General features: G+C 50.7%; 1 protein-coding gene across 4 annotated transcripts; it reads right to left on the reverse strand.

Annotated features, from left to right (window-relative positions):
• Positions 1-45: 45 nt before the first annotated feature.
• Positions 46-21134, reverse strand: TLCD3A (TLC domain containing 3A). Of its 4 annotated transcripts, none has more exons than XM_084823304.1 (6): positions 20909-21134; positions 10076-10159; positions 5619-5832; positions 5344-5439; positions 4255-4368; positions 46-299 (listed from the first exon to the last, which is right to left on the reverse strand). In XM_084823304.1, exons 1-6 carry the CDS (start codon positions 21028-21030, stop codon positions 291-293), a joined length of 639 nt encoding a protein of 212 aa, XP_084679430.1. In that variant the 5' UTR covers positions 21031-21134; the 3' UTR covers positions 46-290. The 4 variants fall into 4 exon arrangements, 3 of the variants coding, with proteins under 3 accessions (XP_084679430.1, XP_084679428.1, XP_084679429.1); XR_014786191.1 differs by having other exon boundaries at positions 52-1002; positions 1416-4368; XM_084823302.1 differs by having other exon boundaries at positions 58-4368.
• Between the last annotated feature and the right edge of the window lie 1663 nt (positions 21135-22797).

Raw genomic sequence — 22797 nt, forward strand, 5'->3', positions numbered from 1 at the left:
CTAAGACACCAACAACTCCATGCAGAAATGAGATGGGAAAAGGCAGAATGTCTCGAGGAATATTTTATTGGACCGCTTTCAAACGTCAGGGCATTCGTCTTGTGGGAAAGCAGCTGTAATCCAGGGACTCTGTCCGCGTCCATGCAGTCTTCTTCGCTAATCTCCGCCCACGCGTCAGGGCTGTGTCACAGGAAGGAGGCGGCACCCATCCTTGCGGGCGCCCGCACGGTGTCCCACAAGCGTAGTGTAAACACTGTAAGTGGTTGTGTGTTTTGGCAGGTCTGGCCACTTCAGATCACCTGCATGACCAGACGTATAAAAGCGCAGAAACGTTCTTAAAGACCGGCCAGCTGTTTCGGACGTATCTTTTATGCTCTTTTGGAGGACCAAAAATGTCGCCCCATTCCATCCTTCTGACCACATATCTCTGTTGATGGGGTATTAGAAATATCAACAACAAATACAGTACACTTTTTTTTTGTTATTTGATCTTGAATAGAGCCAAGAAAAAAACCCCATAAACTTAGATATAAATAAAATTATCTTGATATTAATCTTGTTCCGCGACCCCACTGTGAGACTGAATGGCTCTCTTCAATGTTTGGTGGGTCTACAGACTTCTTTATGACCTCTTGGGAGGACCAAAGAAAACTGACAGTGTAGAATGGCCTCTGCCAACTTGATGCCTTCCAGATGTGTTGGGACTACAACACCAAGCATCCCCTAGCCAGCATGTGTTGTAGTCCACCACACCTGAAGGACACCAGGGTGAAGTTGGCATACAATCATTTAAAGAAAATACGCAGATAACTGGGAGAAATAAATATGGCAGACATATATGTATATGCCGGAGTGGTTATTGTTAAGATAAACCAGCAGATGGCTTACCAAGGAGCAAAAAAAAATATTTTTAAAAGGAATGCTTGCAAGGATAAGTGCAATGTTTAGATTTTATGAGGGTCTCCCCACCTCTTGTAAGGCAGAGGTGGGGAGAAAGTTGATCTCCAGATGGTTTGGACCTCAACCCCCAGCATTCCCGACTACTGGTCATGCTGGTAGGGGCTTCTGGGAGTTGAAGTCCAATCTGGAGATCAACCATCTGACCACCCCCTAGCGTAAGGCACCTTCTTGGTCATAATATAGATAAGGGAGGCTGGGAGACGTGGCCGTTGTCTGAGCTTTTGACCCGCCAGAATAGGTGGCCTCCAACCAGGCCTGATTTTCTGGACTGTAACTCCCAGCATTCCTAGCCGTGGTGGCTGGGGCCCAATGCCAGTTGAAGTCCCAAACATCTGGAGGCTGGGCAAGGCTGCTCCAGAAGAGGCAGGCCCCAGCTGGATGCAACATCTCTGTAATAGAAACAGGTAGTGAGAGCTATTAGACCATCCTAACCATTAATGTGGGTGGCACTTGACCCGGAGTCTGAAAAGACCCAATATCTTGGGGGGGGGGGGGAGAAGACACACGTCAGATTCTCCTTGGCCAAACTTCTTGGGGTTTGGGTATCCCCACCGCCCCCTGGAAATAATTGCCCCTATCCCATCGGCCTGACCAGGGAGAATGTGAGCTTCAGAACCTGACGAATAACCGTCCTGCAGGAAAGCACTTAAGATCACGCTGGGGCAAGGGTTCCCAATGCAGCACGCATGGCACCCGCACAGCTCTTCCTGCCACCCACAAAAAAAAGTCTTTAATGAAAAATCGAGAAACATAAAGTTCTCCTTCCTGTTCCTAAACCTGCGGCTTATTAGCTGCTCAGGAGGCAGGAAGAAGGCGAGGCAAAAAAGTAGAGGGGAGAGAAAGAGCCTAGGAGTGGGGAGAAACAGCGAGATAAAGATGTGATGGGGAGAGAAAGAGCAAGGCTAGAGGCTGGGAATGGAGAGAAACAGCAGGGTGAGTGGGAGAGAAACAGCAAGGCTAGGGGCTCGGAAGGGAAAGAAGGCGGCTAGGGACAGGAAAGGGCAAGAAATAGCAAGGAAAGGGGCTGGGTGGAGAGAAATAGTGAGGCTAGAAGGGAGGAGAATATCGAGTTGCTTCCTGGCCTGCCCAATCTTTTCCCTTTGCTCTCTCCACTACACACCCCTTGACTAGCCAGGCCCCCATGGCAGCCATTATGTGACTAGCCACATCCTCTGTGAGAGCCATTTTCTGGTAGTGCCCACAGCAGTTTCTCAAATTCCCAAATGTGCCCTCAGGTCCAAAAAGGTTGGGGACCCCTGCCCTGGGGGCCTCTGCAAAGGCCTGCCCAGTTGACCTCTCCTTTTCTGAAGAGTTGGTTGCCTTCAGCTTCTTAAGCCCCGGGGGCCTGTGCCGTGGCAAAGCTCTGCACCCCCCATGACACTGCCAGCATGGTAGAGGGAGACAGCTGTGTATCGGGTTGATCCACAACATAGGTGCTTTACGCAGGGGTAGTGCTAGGCCCTGAAAAGCTTTGGGGCCCAGGCCACCAATCTGCATCAAAGTTGCACATGTCAATTTATATCTGCATATGCAAATGTAGACAGAATAACTTAGGATTTATTTAATTTTCAAAGAAGGTAAATTAACTCCTCTTCCAAATTGTCTCAGACAAAATAAACTCAATTAATTTGCACCCTGCCCCAGATCATCCTAAACCAATGGAAATTTGCTTTCTTCTAAGCTTAATTTCCATAGAGGAGAAGATGGGGGGGGGAGATTTGACGAATGTGGGGAGAGTTAACTCTTCCCTCCCCAGTTGCCATCTCTCTTGAAAAGAACTCCCTGCTCATGCCAAGCGAAAAACTTTCCATTGGTGCCAACAGACACTCAGGGCTCCGGGGAATAGATCCGGGGCATGTGCCCTATGGGCTCAGGCTCAGCAACGCCCCTGGCCTTACTCAGTTCAGGTCCACGCCACGGCCTAGTGCAGCAGCTGCCACAGGGGAGGTCTTTCCACCCTGCCCCCCCGAGCCGTTCAAATCGGCCACAAATCGGCCTTCCCAAAAGGGGGTGCCCCCAGCCGCCCAGCGTTCCCTCCTCCCCAAAACTACCATCGAGCTGCACGATGCCCCGCATTCTTTCTCAGAGACAAAGGCTGTACCAGTCAGTCTGGCGGCCTTCTCCAGCTGACACCCTATTTTAACTGGGAATGCCAGGGATGGAGCCTGTGGTTGTCTGCATGCGTGGCAGGGGCTGTACTGCTGAGTTACAGGACAAGCCAGTTTACGGCTGCTTATCTTGCTGGATTTATTCAGCTTCTGTGAGGCGTGGGGAGGAGTAGTGAGGTACTGAGGACATCCACCATTCGAGGGTGATCTCGCTCAACCTCTTCCCCGGCTACTGCAGTTCCACCCTGCATTACCCGTCCTTGCATCCATAAGGACTAGAAGCTTGGCTTTTCAAAAAAGAACAGAAAGAAAATTAAGCTTAAAAAAGAAATGCTCAGGGAAATGACTTCTTCAGCATTCAAAAACTACTCTTTTTTTGAAAGCGGGCCCTTTGAATATCTGAATCAAAATTCTACCGCCGGCCAGCTTTGGGCAGCTGTGAAAGGAGGCCACGGGTTTGTTCAGTTTCCATAAAACTGGCTGAAGCTGCACCCTGAATCTTGGAATGGAGTTGAAAGAAGGGTGCAGAGGTTGGGGGGAGAGGGGGTCAGCATCGTGTGGGGGCGGGGAAGAGGAGGAAACGGCAGGACAAACGTTGAGCAATGGGCTATCGAGGGAACAACTTCGCGTTAGCAGAAGGAATATTTCCAAACCCCTCCTGGACCTGCAAAAAAGGCTGGGAGATTAGGACGGGCAGCATCCAGAACTGGACACCCATTGGTCTCGCTAGCCAGTAACAGTTTCCTGGTCACGATGCCTGACCTCTGCCTATATCTGATGTGCCGCAATGACTCTGGTAGTACATCACAGTGAATCGTATGCGTGGAAGAGGAGACATTCCGATTAAAATCAAACCAAAACCCCCAGCCTTGTTCCTGCTGTTCTACGGCAATGGAGGTAACCCAGGCTTCTGTTGCCAGACAAGGCTACCCCCGGTAAAAACCTGGGCAGGTTCCAAAATCCTTCTCCCCCCAAAGATGCCAATTCTGAACGGCGAGGCACCCGGTGCTTGCAGGACAGGCCCAAGCCGCCGTTATCTGGCTCGGTCGGGCACACTGCTGTAGAGCCTCGTGGCCTTCCGGCAGATGAGGGAAAACCAATAGAGCTGGGGGGCAATCAGCAGAGCGTTGGCCACGTTGCAATGGAGAGGGATGTGGAACGGCACTTCATAGACCAGCAGGCCCACCTGCTGGCCGTAGGCCCAGTACATGAACGGGAAGAGGACGATCCGGCAGAAGAAAAAGGTCACCAAGATGAGGATGCCGTTGACTTTGTGCAAGCGGGTGTCTTGCATTTTCAGCTGCCGCCGGAAAAAGAAAGGGAGAACACTGAGAGGGTTAAGAGAGGAGAACCGCCATCCCAAATGAGGATAATCTCTGATCCAGCAGCACGCTAGTGTACCGCAAGACATAACTCGTAATCAACTCATTAAAGCAGGGGGTGATGAACCTCTGGCCCATGAGCCAAAGCTGGCCCTCCTCGGTTCCCTATCTGGACCTCTGGTGGCCACGCCCCTTCCCCGGCACCACCCCTTTCTCCCAACCCCTGCCCATCGTTTGGTGGCTTCCCAACTGTTCCTAAGGCTGAGCTACTGGCAGTAAGAGTGTTGGGCTAAAACAGGCTGGCATTTTTGGCACCACCCCTTTTACCTTGGGCCCCTCCCAACACGAGAATGCAGTCCCAGAGAGCTTCTCCAAAATGGAATTCAGCCCTGCGTTGAAAGCGCCTTTAATTTGGGAGGCAGAGGCAGACATGGAAGGGGTTGCCTGCTGCCCTTCTGCATGCTTCCCTGTTCTGGCCTTGCTCCCTTCCATTTCCGCCTCCGCAGCAACAGCGGATAATCCTGCCACATCTCCGCATGGGGCAATCCGTCACTCCTGATAGAATACGACAGGATTATCTGCTGTCCGACAAAGCAGCCCGTCGTGTCTCCGCACATCACAAATCCGGCCTCTCCTCCTCCCCTGTAGCTATCCCTGGGAGGGCTTAATTCTCACCAGTCTCTGAATCAGAAGTGCAGAGCCTCTTTCTATGTACAAGTCACTGTTCTGGACTGGCCGCTATTTTGGGGGACATCATTCTGGGGAGGGAAGGGGGGATTCTAGGGGCAGGACATCCTCACCCTTCTGTCCTTGGAGCGGTGACCCCTTTTGAGTGTCAGAGCACAGTGTGCCTCCAGAGCCAACCCGGGGGGGCGAGCCAAACGCCCGGATGCTGCGGGCGCCCACTATTTTGAAAGACCCGGAGATACAGTGGCTTGGATGCGTTGTTTTACCTGCATCAGGATCTTGCCCAGCGACACAAAGGGGGTGCTCAGCTCGGCCATGAAGATGCAGCCGACAAAGAAGTCTCCCCGGTCGCCTCGGAGGTGCTGTGGACAACAAGGAGGACGTAATTGTCCCTGCTGCTAAGCAGTCCTGATGCTGTGCCTGAGGGCCTTTGGCTGTGCACGGCGCGCTCCGACTTTGCGCGTACGTGTCTTTGGCACAGCCCACGCAGGCAGGGGCTCAAGGGCCCACCGCTGCCCCTCCCATCAGAGGATAGGCTCACCACGGCTACCGGCGTCAGGACGATGAGGATGAAGAGGTGGTGTGTAACCATCAGCCTCTCCTTCCTCAGGAAACTCTTCACGCTGGCCAGGGAGTGCATCCCGTCGCCCGGCTCTTTTTCTGTGTTCTTGTGCCAGTAGCAGATGTACATGGCGCAGATGTCGTAGATCATGTAGGAAAACACGATCCAGATGTACTCGCGGGCGATCCAGTGTCTGTCAGGGAAGGAGGACGCAGCGGGTCTTGTTTATGGACATCACACCTGCTTCCCAGCCAGGAAATTGGACTGGTTTATTTTTATTGATTTATTACATTTCTAATCTGCCCAATAACTAACATTCTCAGACTGCAGCGCCAAGCACCCCACATTTCCCGTTTTGACATGTTTTCATTCAAAAATGTAGCCAAACACACACCCCAACCCACCAAACCCTCCACATTTCAAACTTGAAAGCTTTGCGTTCGACGTTTGGCAAAATGCATGTGCAAAAACTTCAGGGGTTGGATCCAGGTTTCGTCCCATATAAGGGTAGCCCCACTGAAATCAACTGGTCAGCTCTAAGGAGGGCTAAGTCTAGATCTAACTCAAGGGGTTTGTGGGTGGGGTTGCACCTGTCTTTTGCAAAATTTCAAACGCAAAACATGATTTCACCTTTGAGAATATGGGAGTTTGCTTTGAAACTGGCAAGCTTTAGACGTCCGGATTGGCCGCTCTTGATCACAGCAGGTGCCAAAGGAGAGATCTTGTAAAGCAAGGATGCTGAACCTCTTTTTTGGCAAAGGCAAAAGGGGCAGGACCCAAAAGCTCTTCCTGCCAGTAACGAAGCCTTAGCAGAGGCATTTCAAACTTTTAGAATCGGGGGGAAAACCTGCACAAAAGCCAAGAAGCCGCCAAACAATCGGTGGTTGGGGGAAAGGCCCCAAAGCGGGGCCTAAACTGATGGCCTTACCCAGTTGAATACTCCCAGCTAGGCTGCCTTGGAACATGAAGCTTCAGTATGGCTAAAGGGGCTAATAACTATGGATAACCCACCCTCATGAATGTGTATGGCCTTTTTATTAAAAAACACACATCCAGACTAGTCACTATTGCCAAATCCTGTGGCAGTGAGTTCCACATGTTCATTAGACGGAAATGAGAGGAGACGCGAGACCACTCCACCAGCCACTGAAAGACAACTTAATTTTTCTTCTTCTTCCCTCCTCATCCCTTTTTCCTTGCATGTCATGTCTTTTAGATTGTAAGCGTGTGGGCAGGGACTGTTTTGTTTTACTGACTGCATATAAGTTGCTCCAGGAGGCATTTTGGCCAATGAGCGGGATCAAAATACTATAAATAAATAAATAAACTATAGACAGTGCACGAGGAAGAATTTTTTTTTGTCTGTCCTCAAACACCTGCCAAGCATTGGTTTTGGGTAACTCCAAAATCTAGTATTATACAAGAGGGATTTTTTCAAAAAGCAAATACTTCTCTCTCTCCATAGTGTCATAACTTTATACACCTCTAATTGTGCCATGGTTTCCCCCAGACGCATACACAAAAACTAAAACGACCCATTGAATCCAATCTGGAGAGCCAGTGTGGTGTAGTGGTTAAGAGTGTTGGACTGGGAGCCGGGAGATCCAGGTTCTAGTCCCCACTCGCCCATGGAAGCTCACTGGGTGACTTTGGGCCAGTCGCAGACTCTCAGCCCAACCTACCTCACAGGGTTGCTGTTGTGAAGATAAAATGGAGAGGAGGAGGATTATGTATACCGCCTTGGGTTCCATAAGGAGGAAAAAAGGCAGGATATAAATGTAATAAATAAATAAATCCCCAACGCATGTTCACCATCGGTATTTTGGGGAGCAAAATGGTTCACTTTTCCCCCAGTCATGAACTGCGTGGAAGGGTGTCGTAGTCTCCCTCCTGCTCTCAATTCGCTTCACAATTGCTTCTGCAAAGTTTCTCCCGGTGCCAGTTGAAAAGCAGAGATGCAAAACACCCCCATTTCTTTGTGCAATCCCTTCCCCAGGCAAGAGGCTGTTGAGAAACCCTGGCAGCCAGCAACATTTTCCCCTTTGCCTACTTGCTGGGACAGTGTTTGAGCAACTAGGAAGAAGTTCAACCGACGAAACGGCCCATTTTGGAAATAATTTCTACACAGCCATTATCGCCTGGAGAAGGGAGGTCATCCTAGGCCACATGGAATTGAGTATTATACACACACACACACACACTATAAACTTTAGATAGTGCCATCGGTGCTGAAGATGTGGCGCTTCACTGTGAATCATCAAATACAGATCTCTGCCCTTGACACTGGAGGTAGCATAGAGCCATCAGGTCTAGTAGCCATTGATCGCCTTCTCCTCCAGGAATTTTCTAACCCCCTTTTAAAGCCATCCAAATTGGTGGCAATCATGATGTCTTGTGGTAGCCAGTTCCACAGTTTCACTCTGCGCTGTGCGAAGCAGTCCTTCCCTTTATCTGTCCTGAATCTCCCACTGCTCAGCTCCATGGGAGGACCCCATCTGGTTCTGGTATTACGAGAGAGGAAGAAAAATGTCTCCTTGTCTGCTTTCTCCATGCCATACATATTTCTGCACACCTCTATCCTGTCTCCCCTCGCTCGCCTTTTCTCTAAGCCAAACCATACCAGATGATGTAGCCTTTCCTTGTGGGGGAGTTGCTCAAGCCCCCGGATCATTTTATTTGCCCTTTTCTGCACTTTTCCGAACTCTGTGATCTCCTTTTTGAGGCGCAGTGGCCAGAACTGGACACAGCATCCCAAGTTTGGTCGCACCCTGGATTTTTATCTATCCATTATGAGACTGGCACTTTGATTTTGGGTTCCCTTTTTAGGAATCGCTTCAGGCTACACAATATGAAGAGTGTCAGAAAGACAAGCATCCGTCGCTCGAGGAAAGCGAAAAGCGGACTTTTTCTGTCTGGGGGGGAGGAAACACACAAAAGAGCCTTTTGAGTCAACACACAATTCAGTTTTCTGCTGCCCATAAAATCTGTGACCTGCAGCCATAGCGCTCCGTTTCCTTGATCGTATCTGACCGGGTGAGCGCCGTAGCACTGGGCGAGGCCGGGGTTCGAACCGGGAGACCCGTGGGCAGGGGAGGCTGAGGCCTAGCGGAGCGAGCGATCTTGCTACGGCTTGTGCTCAGGGCTCCAGAGCCCCCTTCAGGCGAAGATGGGAATAGCCGCGAGCCCAACATCAGCCTTTCTGATTGGCGGGCAGTACGAAGGCTGTGGATTGGCCGGGTCTGGTGTGTGTGTGTGTGTGTGTATGTATATATATATATATATATATATATATATATATACACACACACACACACACACACACACACACACACACCCAGTGTTCTGCCTCCGCTGGGAGTTTGGTCTCTGGCAACTGAGCTCTGAGAAGAGAACTCTGATATCTACTATGGCAGCACGTTTCAAGTATCTAAAGCAGGAGTGGGCAACTTGTGGTCCTCCAGATGTTTTAGCCTACAACTTCCATCATCCCGAGCCAGCGTAGGCAATGGTGAAGGATCATGGGAGTTGTAGGCCAAATCATCCAACTGGCTGCAGCCTGTTCTCCATCATCCAAGACTGTAGGACACAAAATAAATAACAGGCTCAAGTTGCAGGAAGGCAGATTTGGCTGGAACACCAGGAAAAACTTCCTCACAGTCAGACCATGAAGCCAACTGCCCAGGGAGGTGGGGGGCGCTCTGTTGCTGGAGGTATCCAAGCAGGGGCTGGGCAGCCATCGGTCAGGGATGCTTTAAGCTGGATTCCTGCACTGAGCAGGGGGGGCGGACTCAATGGCCTAACTGGCCCCTTCCAACTCTTATGATTCTATGACCCCTTGGGTTGAACTCGCACTCAAGATCTGGATACAGGGATGGTTATCCCCTGTCAACCACTTGTAAAAAAAGAAAAAAGAATCTCATTTACTTACTGTTGCGTTTATATTTCGGAGCATTGTTCACTGCTCCAAACTCTTCTGATGGGGAGCGGTATATAAATATTGTAAATAAATAGATAAATATATCCCAACTTTTTTCCTTTCGCAAGGAACCCAAGGCGACTCACACATTCCTCCTCCCCTCCATTTTGTACTCACAACAACCCTGTGAGGTAGGCTAGGCAGAGAGCCAGGACTGGCCCAAAGTCACCCGGTGAGCTTCATGGCTGAGTGGGGACTAGAACCTGGTTCTCCTGAGTCCCGGTCCAACGCTCTAACCACTACCCCACATTGGCTCTTATTCTGATCTGATCAGACGCATAAAAGCGACCGCAAGTTGTTTGGTCCCAGTTGGCCCCGATCCCACGTGTGCTTACTCCAAAGCCAGTCCCTCTCAAGTCACGGGCGTTCTTTCCCAAGCAAGAGGACGCCAGGTATCTCTGCGGGTGAAAGTCCTTGCGTGGCTGGCTTGGCTTTACAACCCTCCTCCTTTTTTAATTACCTGCCATGAACCACATCCCTGCAGCTAAAGACAACCACAATTCCCGAAACGGTGGCCATGATGGCTTGAACGGATGACACCAGCCTGGGGGGAGGAAAAAGAGAGAGAGAAAGAGAGAGAGAGGAAAGCTTGGCGCCAAGGCACTTAAAAGATGTGGGGCCCCAGGCCCACAGAACACAAATCTACGTATGCTAATTTATATCTATATATGCACATTTGGAAATAATTACTATTGAAATTTCACAGGAGGCAACGCCAATTAATTTCTCATCTAAATAATCTCAAATAAAATAAATTCTTCAATTAAATTGTCACCCTGACTCGGATCATTCCAAATCAATGGAAAAAGGTTTTCCCCCCACAAGTTTAATTGTCATGCAGGGAGAAAAAAATGAGGAGGGGTGTTGCAGCATGTGGGAAGGGGAGACCTTAGCCCTTCCCTCCCCAGCTGGGATGCCCCTTGAAAATAACCACCCGCATGGAAATTAAGCCGAGAAAAACAGCTTTTGTTGTCTCCAGTAGACACTCAGGGGCATCGTACACGTCGGCTCCCATCTCTGCACGGGGGGTGGGGGGCATCTTATGTGGCCCTGCAGGTGTTTTGGCCCAGACCTCCCATCGGCCCTGGTGAGTATAGCCAATGCTAAGGGATGATGGGAGTTGCAGGTCAAAATATGCCCACCCCAGTGCAGAGGACTGTGCTGTGTTCCCTCTATTTGCGATGCCTGGGGGTGCGTGCCGTTCCTTACATCACCAAAACAGCCCACGGGGGAGTTATCCACTGGCATGGGGGAATTCCACGGTTTGCCAAAATACAAACTACGGTGGAAAAAAACCTAAAGTTGAGGGGAAGACTTCCAGTAAGGAATGAGCGTGCTCAGTGGCTGAATGACTCCTGGAGGGGGGAAACCGGAAACTGAGTGGAAGGGATGGGAGACCGCCTGGGAATCAGGCTTCCTGCATTGAGCAGGGGGTTGGTCTCGATGGTCTTGTAGGCCCCTTCCAACCCCATGATTCTATGAATGCTCCATACTGTAGCATTTTGCAGCAGGTCCAGCTTGTAAACTCCTAAATGGCTTGGGCCCAGCGTATCTGTGACACTCACTGTCCCCACCGCTTTGTTCCCTTACAGCAGTTTTCCGACCTGATTCCCTCCAGGTGTGTTGGACTACATTGCAGCATTGCTGGGAGTTGTAGTCCAACACATCTGGAGGAAACCAGGTCGGGGAAGGCAGGTACAGAGCTCCGTATGTTCAAAGAACTTCACACGCCATTATCTAATTGCCATCCTTACAACAACCACCCTGTAAGGTAGACCGGTATTATTAATTCCCTCATCTTGCCCCTGGAGCGGGCAAGCAAGTACGCATAGCTTGCCCTAGGCCACTGGGCAAGAAGAGGCAGGACAGAGGCAGGATTTCATGACAGAGACAGGACTTGAACCCGGACCGTCGCAATTCGCAGCTCATCGGGGTTTGGCTCTGAAGTGTGGGGAGGGGGGTTGGGGAGAAGGAAACAAAGCAAACAAATGCTTCCAGCCTTGCCACAAACCATTTGAAAACTCCAGCTGGCAAGGTCATCGTGTCCAGATACGCTTGGTAAATAGCCATAAATCAATAAACTGTTCAAGCATCCCTTCCCCGGCGGAAATGGGACAGTGTGTTCAGCCCGGCTGGCATCTGGGGAGACTTGTCAGACACGGGGGGGGGGGGGGTAAAAACAACATCGCCATGCAGGATTGCCAGCTTCCTGGATATTATGAATGGGGGGAGGCGAGGTTAACCCTGAGCCTCCAGGCGCTAGGCCACATTCCCCCCCCCCCCAAATACACTTTGAAGTATTTCCTGGACTTTGAAATTTTTTAAAAAACAAAGCATCCAAGCCTGCAGCCACTGGGCTTGCGTTTCCCTTGTGGCGTCTGGGGAGGGGGCTTTCTCCAGCGCCCCATAGCCTGGTGGTTTTAAGAAGCACTGCCCTAAAGAACGCTCAGCAGACACGCACACCTGACAGAAGGCTTCCCAAAGGTCCCTGGACAACAGATCCCATCTCCAATGCCTCGTGCCCTTCCCCGACCCGGCTGCACTGGACAACGACTCCCAGCGTAGGGTGATGGATTTGTAGTCCAACGCATCGGGAGGGAGATGGTCAGAAGCAAAGGTGACCCCCCAAGACACGCACATCCCAGGAAAAATAAACGAACGAAGCTGCTATTCTGCAATCGCCCTGCCTCGTTCAGGGAATTTCATAGAGGAGCCTTGAATTTGTAGCCTTCCTGTGTCCTTGCCATAACAACAACAACAACAACAACAATCTGTTAAGGAGCAAGAACGGGATAGCCGTGCAACGCCTTTTGATTGAGAGACAGCGTGGTGTAGCGGTTAGAGCCGGGTTAGTGGGTAGCACATTGGCCATTTGAGAAACTCTCCTGGGCACTGCCACAAAATGGCTGCCATGGGAGGCGTGGCAAAGGACAAGGAACCTGCCCCAAAGACTGAGTCCAAGGCAGAGGAGGGGTCTGAGCCACAAACACACTAAGCAACTCCGTTGGGCCCCCAGTTTTCAGCACCAACAGAAACCTATTTTACAGAGATCTCTGTTGCCAGTAAGAAAATGTGTTAATTTAAAAAAATGTGGGAGGTCAGGTGCCAAGAATGGTGTCCAGAGGTCCTTTGGGGGCCACAGGCTGTAACCCCTGGGTCACAGTGTTGGACTGGGGCTGTGGAGATCCGGGTTCTATTCCCCATTCGGCCATGAAGCTCCCTGGGTGACTTTGGGCCAGTCCCTGACTCTGAGCCTCACCTACCGCGCAGGGCTGTTGTCAAGATAAAAAGGAGAGGAAGAGGGCCACGTAACCCTAACCCTGAAAAGCTGCTGCCAATCAGTGTCGACAGCACTGAACTTGTAGTATTCTACACCAGTACTCTGCACCAGTATTCTGACTCGTATAAGGCAGATGACTGTGCTCCGGTATGCATCAGTCCTGTATTCAGAACCATCAGGACTGGAATCCTATTTTGTTTTTAAAGATAAGGACCACAGCTCAATGGGAAAAAGCCCCTGTATGGTATGATCCTATATTAACCAGTCACTAAATGGGTGGTTAAACAGGATTACAAATCCCAAATGTACCGCCTCATTTGCTTTCGACAGCCACCACACATTCTCGTTTTATCCAGTGGGGAAAAATGTCGGGCTCACATTGCTAAATCTCAACATGAGCCACATTTCTAGATCTCAACAAGCAGGAAGCCTCAAGCTGCTAGATCTCAACAAGGAGGATTTTTCCCTTTCTTCCCCCGCCCCCATTCCCCTCACTGTTCCAACAAAGGCCAAGATTTTCTCGCTGCCACCAGGAAGGCAGTAGGAAGTAACTAAAAGGGATGGCTGGTTACATGGCATAGCATTTTTAGGGTGAAATAAGAGAGCCCTGGATTCAAATTCCACAGCCCCAAAAATCCACTGGCTGGCCTTTGATGGGTCATGATCCACACGGGCTGTTCCAGAGACGAGAACAGTTTGTGCTGACAAACACTCATGAGCTGTTCAGCCTGTTTTTATTTGGCTACATGTATGTGCGAAACGAAGCAGTACAGCACAGTGATTAAGAACGTGGATTGGGAAGTCCTGGATTCAAATCTCTCCTCCCCTTTGGGCTCATTTAGATCACCTTAGGAACGCTCCTGTCCATCAGCTCCAAACACCACCACCTAATATAGGAGATGATCATCTCGCCCCACCCTTCAAAGTTGTTGCAAGCATCAGTGAGAAGGGCTGTAGAACACCACAAATGCTCTGTGCTCAGTGATGACTGCTAATCCTTTGTAATAGTGCCTGAGTTTGCTTGTTTTCCTTTTCCCACCCCACCCCGTTTCCTTTTGTGTCGTTTCCTTTTGTGTCATGTCTTTTAGGCTGAAAACCAGCAGGGCAGGGACCATCTTGGTTTTTTTTAACTGACCTTACACAAGCTCTCTGTGAGGCTTTTGAGCCGAAAAGTGGAATAAAAATGCTTTAAAAAGTAAAACTAAGGGTATGCACTGTTTATCCCTCCCCTGCTTATCCCACCTCCACTTCCTTTTTCTTCCTCTGTTATCTCCCTCGTGTTTATAAACCCCTCAGGGCAGAAACCTGTGGTTTCATGCGCTGAAAGTGTAAGTGGATTGCATAATAATAGTAATAATAATCACAACAACAATAGTAATAATGGTGGTAGTAATTATCGTGTTTCCTTTTTCCCTCCTTAAGACGGTAAAGAGACGAAAGTCCTGCTTCTTGAGATATAACAACTTGTTTGAATGGGCCAAAGGACCACACTGTCCAGGGGTGAAAACACATGAAAAAAGAAACGTTAAAAGGCTGGGTCTGTTAAAAAGGGATGCTATAAACAAACAACGGGACTACATTTGTGCTGCAGAGAAGTGTCAATCATTTTTGAAGGACATTTCGGGATGATTTTCTTCCTGTCTCTTGGTAACGTTTTCTTCCCTACACCCAGCAATGGCATTTTTATTAATTTCTTAATTTAATTACTATGTTTATATCCCCAGCCTTTTTTCTGCTTGCAAGGAAGCCCAAGGCGGCTTACACAATCCTCCTTCTCACAACAACCCTGTGAAGTAAGTTAGGCTCAGAGTCAGGGCTGGCCCACAGTCACCCAGTGAGCTTCATGGCCAAGTGGGGACTAGAACTTGGATCTCCCAAGTCCCAGTCCGATGCTCTAACCACTGCCCCACACTGTAGGTATTATTTATTTATTTATTTCGTTTCTATAGTGCCCAATAGCTGGTGCTCTCTGGGCTGTGCACATGTAAATGCAAGTCGTTCTAGAAGGGCATGTCGGGACGATTGTGGGGGGGCTGTGTTCTTCCCCCCTCTCTACAATGGCATTCTCTTGCATTTTTCCCTGCATTGTTACTTAGTGTCAAAATGCTTACACACTGATCCTATAACTCTGCTCATCGAATTGCACCCTACAGCAACAAACACTGGATTTTTTTTATTGTTGTTGCTCGTGAGCTGTAATTATGCTGCAATTACTAGGGAGCCGCTGTGTGTGTGTGTGTGTGGGGCTCCCTCCCTCACACTTTAAAAACAAATTTTCCTTATTACGCTAAGTGCTAGAGCGGAAGAACCCTTCACTCAGAACCCTTCCCTAGTAGCGCTCCTTAACCTGGCTAAGAACTGCCTCCTTTTAATCTGGACTGGACTGTCCCCCTTTGTTGTTGTTCAGTTGTTCAGTCGTGTCCGACTCTTCGTGACCCCGTGGACCATAGCACGCCAGGCCTTCCTGTCCTGCGCTCTCTCCCGGAGCGTGCTCAAGTTCATATTCATTGCATCCGTGATGCTATCTAGCCATCTCATCCTCCGCCGTCCCCTTCTCCTTTTGCCTTCAGTCTTTCCCAGCATCAGGGTCTTTTCCAGAGAGTTTTCTCTTCGCATTAGGTGGCCAAAATATTGGAGCTTCAGCTTCAGGATCTGTCCTTCCAATGAGCACTCAGGGTTGATTTCCTTTAGGATGGACTGATTTGACCTCCTTGCAGTCCAGGGGACTCGTAAGAGTCTTCTCCAGCACCACAGTTCGAAAGCATCAATTCTTCGGCGCTCAGCCTTCCTTATAGTCCAGCTCTCACAGCCATACATTACTACTGGGAAAACCATAGCTTTGATTAGACGGACCTTTGTCGGCAAGGTGATGTCTCTGCTTCTTACTATGCTGTCTAGGTTGGCCATAGCTTTCCTCCCAAGGAGCAAGCGTCTTTTAATTTCATGGCTACAGTCACCGTCTGCGGTGATCTTGGAGCCCAAGAAAGTAAAATCTGTCACTGCTTCCATTTCTTCCCCTTCTATATGCCAGGAAGTGATGGGGCCAGATGCCATGATCTTCGTTTTTTTAATGTTGAGTGTCAAACCAGCTTTTGCACTCTCCTCTTTCACCCTCAACAAGAGGCTCTTGAGATCCTCTTCGCTTTCTGCCATTAGGGTGGTATCATCTGCATATCGGAGGTTGTTGATAATTCTCCCAGCAATCTTAATTCCGACCTCTGATTCATCCAACCCGGCATTTCTCATGATGTACTCTGCATATAAGTTAAATAAGCAGGGTGACAATATGCAGCCTTGTCGTACTCCTTTCCCAATTTTGAGCCACTCGGTTGTTCCATGTCCAGTTCTTACTGTTGCTTCTTGACCCTCGTACAGGTTTCTCAGGAGACAGGTAAGGTGGTCTGGTGCTCCCATCACTTTAAGAATTTGCCACAGTTTGTTGTGATCCACACAATCAAAGGCTTTAGCGTAGTCAATGAAGCAGAAATAGACGTTTTTCTGGAATTCTCTTGCTTTCTCCATGATGCAGCGAATGTTGGCGATTTGATCTCTAGTTCCTCTGCCTCTTCTAAACCCAGCTTGTACTTCCGGTAGTTCTCGGTTCGCATACTGCTGAAGCCTAGCTTGTAGGATTTTGAGCATCACCTTGCTGGCATGTGAAATGAGCGCAATTGCGCGGTAGTTTGAACACTCTTTGGCGTTGCCCTTCTTTGGAATTGGAATGTAAACTGACCTTTTCCAGTCTTGTGGACACTGTTGAGTGTTCCAGATTTGTTGGCATATTGAATGCAGCACTTTAACAGCATCATCTTTTAGGATTTTAAATAGCTCGGCTGGAATACTGTCATCTCCGCTAGCTTTGTTGTTACTAATGCTTCCTAAGGCCCACTTGACTTCACTCTCTAGGATGTCCAGCTCAAGTTCAGAGACCGCACTATCATGGCTATCAGGGACATTCAGATCTTTCCTGTAGAGTTCTTCTGTGTATTCTTGCCACCTCTTCTTAATCTCATCTGCTTCTGTTAGGTCCCTGCCTTCTTTGTCCTTTATCATGCCCGTCTTTGCACAAAACGTTCCCTTGAGATCTCCAATTTTCTTGAAGAGATCTCTAGTCTTTCCCATTCTGTTGTTTTCCTCGATTTCTTTGCATTGTTCATTTAAGAAGGCCTTCTTGTCTCTCCTTGCTATTCTCTGGAACTCTGCATTCAGTTGGGTATATCTTCCCCTTTCTCCCTTGCTTTTCGCTTCCCTTCTTTCCTCAGCTACTTGTAAAGCCTCATCAGACAGCCACTTGGCTTTCTTGCATTTCTTTTTCTTTTGGACGGATTTCGTTGCTGCCTCCTGAACAATGTTACGGACCTCCGTCCATAGTTCCTCAGGCACTCTGTCTATCAGGTCTAATCCCTGAAATCTATTCCTCACCTCCACTGTATATTCATCAGGTATATGATTTAGGTCATACCTGAACGGTTTAGTGGTTTTCCCGACATTCTTCAATTTAAGCCGAAATTTTGCAAGAAGCAGCTCATGATCTGAGCCACAGTCAGCTCCAGGTCTTGTTTTTACTGACTGTATGGAGCTTCTCCATCTTTGGCTGCAAAGGACATAATCAATCTGATTTCGATACTGACCATCTGGTGAGGTCCACGTGTAGAGTCGCCTCTTGTGCTGTTGGAAAAGAGTGTTTGCTATGATCAGCATGTTCTCTTGGCAAAACTCTATTAGCTTTTGTCCTGCTTCATTTTGTACACCAAGGCCATGCCTGCCTGTTATCCCGGTGATTTCTTGACTTCCTACTTTAGCATTCCAATCCCCTATGATGAAGAGGACATCTTTTTTTGGTGTTAGTTCTAGAAGGTGTTGTAGGTCTTCATAGAACCGATCAACCTCAGCTTCTTCGGCCTCAGTGGTTGGGGCATAGACTTGAATTACTGTGATGTTGAATGGTTTGCCTTGGATTCGTACTGAGATCATTCTATCTTTTTTAAGATTGTACCCCAGTACTGCTTTTCCCACCCTTTTGTTGACTATGAGTGCTACTCCATTTCTTCTAAGGGATTCTTGCCCACAATAGTAGATATGATGGTCACCTGAATGAAATTCGCCCATGCCTGTCCATTTGAGTTCGCTGATTCCCGAGATGTCGATGTTCAATCTTGCCATCTCATGTTTGACCACCTCCAGCTTACCTTGATTCATTGATCTGACATTCCAGGTTCCTAAACAATATTGTTCTTTACAGCATCGGATTTTCTTTTCACCGCCAGACACATCCACAGCTGAGTGTCCTTTCGGCTTTGGCCCAGCCACTTCACTCTTTCTGGCGCTACTTGGAAATACCCTCTGCTCTTCCCCAGTAGCATATTGGACACCTTCCGACCTGAGGGGCTCATCTTCCGGCGTCATCTCTTTTAGCCTTGTGATACGTTCCATGGGGTTTTCTTGGCAAGAATACTGGAGTGGGTTGCCATTTCCTTCTCCAGTGGACCACATTTTGTCAGAACTCTCTGCCATGACCTGTCCGTCTTGGGTGGCCCTGCACGGCATAGCTTATGGCTTCACGGAGTTACGCAAGCCCCTTCGCCACAACAAGGCAGTCCCCCTTTAATCCGAATCAAAACCTCATTGGAGCCCGTGGCGGAATTCTCTGCCATCCCTACTAACCTACCTCACAGGGTTGTTGTGAGGATAAAACGGAGAGGAGGAGGAAGTCCAGGTAAGCCGCCTTGGGTTCCTCGCAAGTGGAAAAAAAGGCACAATAGAAGTGTAATAATAAATAAATAAATAAATAAATAAAACAGTTTACACCCGGACAGCAGAATGTCCATGTTCACATGGGTCACCTAGTCCGTGTTCTCCACCACAGCAAGTTATATTTTATTTATTTATTTACTTAGAACATTTCTAATCCGCCCAATAGTTAATGTCCTCTGGGTGGATTAAAAACTAAAAATACCAGTTAAAAAACTAAAAGGCCACTTTAAAACACAGTTAAAAAACCCCCTGTGTACTGCAGTTCTATTCAAATAATAGTTACCATTTCTAAATTTGCACCTGTACATATAATTTTGCATATGCAAATGTTACACACATGGGCGTCCTCTTTTGTTCTTTGTTTCAGTGATGCGTTTTCCCTTTTGTTTGCGGTGGAGGTGCGATGTGCAAGCGGCCGCCCTATTCCCCAACCCGGCACCGTGTAGATGTGTTGCGACTACAACTCCCATCACCCTCCACCAAGAAGGCTGTGTTAAGCCAATGTTGGAAGCTCTGGTGCGCAATCCTAAGTAGGCCAACTCAGAGGCACAATGTGCTTCGGATCACAGGGCCTCTACAGCTGCCCAAATCTGGAACCAACCGATAGGGTGGGGAAAGGAGATGAAAGGGGATGACGCCTTTTGCATTTGGAGCCTGCATAGGATTGTCTTATTAAGGACGTAAAGAACATAAGAAGTGCCCTGCTGGACCAGACCCAAGGTCCATCTGGTCCAGCGTTCTGTTCCCATAGTGGCCAAATGGATGCCCCAATGGGAAACCCACAAGCAGGACATGAGCACAATAGCACCCTCCTGCTCGTATTCCCCAGTATACTGCCTCTGATACTGGAGGACATATCTACCCCTCAGGACTAGTAGCCATTGATATTACGCTATTGCTCTTTTATGTTACTTCCCCCAAACCATGTTAAGGAACCCTATGGGATCCAGAAGGCTTGCTGAATGATCCCCCCACACACAAAAGAAGGGTCCTCCACCCTCAACTGTCGCCACCAGCAGCCATTCCAGCAAGCTGCGCTGGAGGGAGGAAACCACGAGAGGGAAAGGCACTCACACGTCCCAAAACAGAAAATATTCTCAGGTGCCGGGGAAAAAACTTTTATTCTGCCCAATGCATTTCAGAAAGGACTTTTCTTCCTCAGGGGCCGCTTATCTTTCTCCAAAGGTGTTGCAAAGAATCCCCCCCCCCCACGTTTCTTCTGTCTTGAAATGCTGAAAGAATGCTAAAAAAAAAAGCTCAAAAAACTGTGCTTAGAGCAGAAAGCAGGGCCATTCCACCAGCCCTGATGAAAGGACCATGCCATTGTTTTCCCCTCTTCCCTCCCCATCCCTTGTTCCTTATGTGTGGGGTCTCTTCCAGACTGCAAGCCTGTCCCCATTTCTCTGATGAGATTTACGCTACTCGGAGAGCCTTTTTTTGGCTGAGACGCGGGAGAAAAACACTTTGAAGAAAGAAAGACGCAGGCCAACAAGCCTGCTTTGCTCTTAAGGCAACTTCCCTCAACCCTCCAGGTGGGCTGGACTACAACTCCCATAACCAGCCCCAGCCAGCTACGCTTATGGGCCAACCGCTGTGGGTGAGGGGAGTTGCAGACAGGTCAACTGCGGGTTGAATTAAGGCGCCTGAGTCATGTTCACACGAGGTGCCCCACTAGCCAATGGCTGTGGACGATGGGAGTTGTAGTCAGACACACCTGGCGGGCAAAAGGAAAGGCTCGAGTCGACTGCGGTTTTAATGAAGGCACCCAAGTTCACGCAAGTTGCCCGCTGGCCACCGGCTGCGGACAATGGGAGTTGCGGTCCGACTCTCTGAGCCGGTGGGCGCCGGGCTCGGGGGAAAAGGCACCTTAAAGACACAACCCCACCGCCTGACCTAAGTTCACGTGAGCTGCCCGTTGGCCACCGGCTGCGGGCGATGAGAGCGGCGGTCCCACACGCCCGGCGAGCGCCAGGTCGGGCTGCAGGCTGCCTCGGAGCGCCGGGTCGCTCGCGGCGCGGGCGCGGGCGAAGGCGCCTGGCCCCGGGGCGCGCGGGCAGCCCGCCTCTCCCCCGCCGGGGGGCCCGCCGCGCCCCCGCCCAGCTTCCCCCGCGCCTCCCCGGCCGCTTTGCGCCGGGCTCCCTCCGGCCCCGTCCGCTTGCGTGAGAGGATCCGGGCGGCGCGGCCCGGCCCCCGGCCCCCGGCCCCCCGCGCCCGGCCCCCGGCCCCGCGCCCGGCCCCCCGCGCGGCGCCAGCCGGTACCTGCCGCTGAGGACGGCGCGGTCCTTGAGGCTCCACGCCGGCGCGACCCAGCGCAGGCTCCGGATGGAGAGGGCGAAGAGCCCCGGGAAGAGGAGCGCCCCGAGCGCCAGCGGCGGCCACATCGCCCGGCCGCTCCGCAGGGCGCAGCTGGCGGCGCGGCGGCGCCACCGAGGAGGCCCCGAGCCGCGCCCCGCGGGCGCCCCCCGCTCCGCTCCGCGCCCCTCCCCGCGCCGGGCGCGGGAGCAGCAGGCCGGGCGCGAGAGCGGCCGCGGGGAGGAGCCGCGGCGGGCGGGCGGGATGCAGGGGCGGCCGGCCCGCCCTCTGGCGCCCGCGGGGCGCTTCCGACGCGGGGAGGACGGAGGGCCGCCGGCCCCCGCCCGCGCCCGCGCCCCTCGGCCGGCCCGCGCCGGCAGCTTCGCAGCTGTCCGAGCCCGCCGGAGCTGCGTCCGGCTGGAGCGCGGAGGCCGCGGGGCGTCCGCGCTGCGGCGCTCCAGCGGCGGGCCTCTGCTGCTCGGCAGAGCGGCTCGCCCCAACGGAGGGAAGCCAGGCGGCCGCGGCCCCGGCCCCGCAGGCGCGCGGCCTCGAGGGGCCGGGCAGGAAAGGAGCGGGGCTCGGGAGGGAGGGAGGAGGAGCGGAACGGGGGCTTCCGCGGCCGCCCGCCTCACCCGCGCCACGGCGTCGAGGAGGCAGCGCCCCGCCCCAGCCCCTCCGCAGTAGGGGGACCCCTGTCCACAAGGCGAGGCAGGCCATCGCCTTTCTCTGCTCGGAAGAAAGTTCCGCCGAACTCTGTGGGCCTCGCTCCCCGGGAAGCGGGCATGGCAAGACCCAGTCACCGGAGCCCCCATCGGGAGGATGGCGAAGGGCGCAGTCCTGTGCAAGTTTAGACGGAAAAAGCCCTGCATCTCCCAGCGTTCCCCAGCCAGCCATGGACATGGGTTGTTTGTTAACCACAAACAGCCCACGGAGAGAACCCATGATGTCGTGTTGGGTTGTGAACTGCGGATTGTTCGTGGTTAACAAACCATGGTTTATTATCGCGGCTGGGTTCAGACAACACAACAACCCACAGTTCTCTGGCAACCCGCAGTTCCATGGCAACCCCTTGAGTGCCGGGCATCGTGTTGTGTGAACCCAGTCATTGGCTCTCCAGTCAGATTTATTCATTTGTATATATAGTCACCAGACCATTGCAAAACAAAATTAACAAAAAATATCAACAAAAAGATAACATACTTACATAAAGTTAACACAAGCCCAAATCATAAAGAATGAACTTCAAATTCTGGATCTCGAGCTAAAATAAGGAAACAGACCAGTATAAAATTATATTTGAAAGCCCTAACGTCCTGTGTCTGACAAGGCACAGGATTTTTTTCCTAGCACCAGTTACTATAGGTAGAAAATACACTTAACTGTTCAGATATCTGTCCTACCCACAAAGCAGACAGATGACATCTTATGAACAGACCTCCCCAAATATAGCTCTAAAATCTGACCCAAAGATTGTTCCCTTAGCACATTATACAAATGATGATATATAATACATGCAAGATGATTCGTAGAATCATAGAATAGTAGGATTGGAAGGGGCCTGTAAGACCATCGAGTCCAACCCCCACTCAGTGCAGGAATCCAAGTCAGAGCACCCCTGACAGATGGCTGTCCAGCCTTGTCTTGACTGCTTCCAGTGTGGGAGAGCCCACCGCCTCCCTGGGGAATGGGTTCCACCGTCATAGAATCATAGAATAGTAGGGTTGGAAGGGGCCTACAAGGCCATCAAGTCCAACCTCCTGCTCAATGCAGGAATCCAAGTCAGAACATCCCTGACAGGTGGCTGTCCAGCCTCATCTTGAATGCCTCCAGTGTGGGAGAGCCCACCACCTCCCAAG

Source organism: Heloderma suspectum, chromosome 16, assembly GCF_057233095.1.
Source record: "Heloderma suspectum isolate Gila_16-S chromosome 16, 16-S_ref, whole genome shotgun sequence".
NCBI classification, from domain to species: domain Eukaryota; kingdom Metazoa; phylum Chordata; class Lepidosauria; order Squamata; family Helodermatidae; genus Heloderma; species Heloderma suspectum.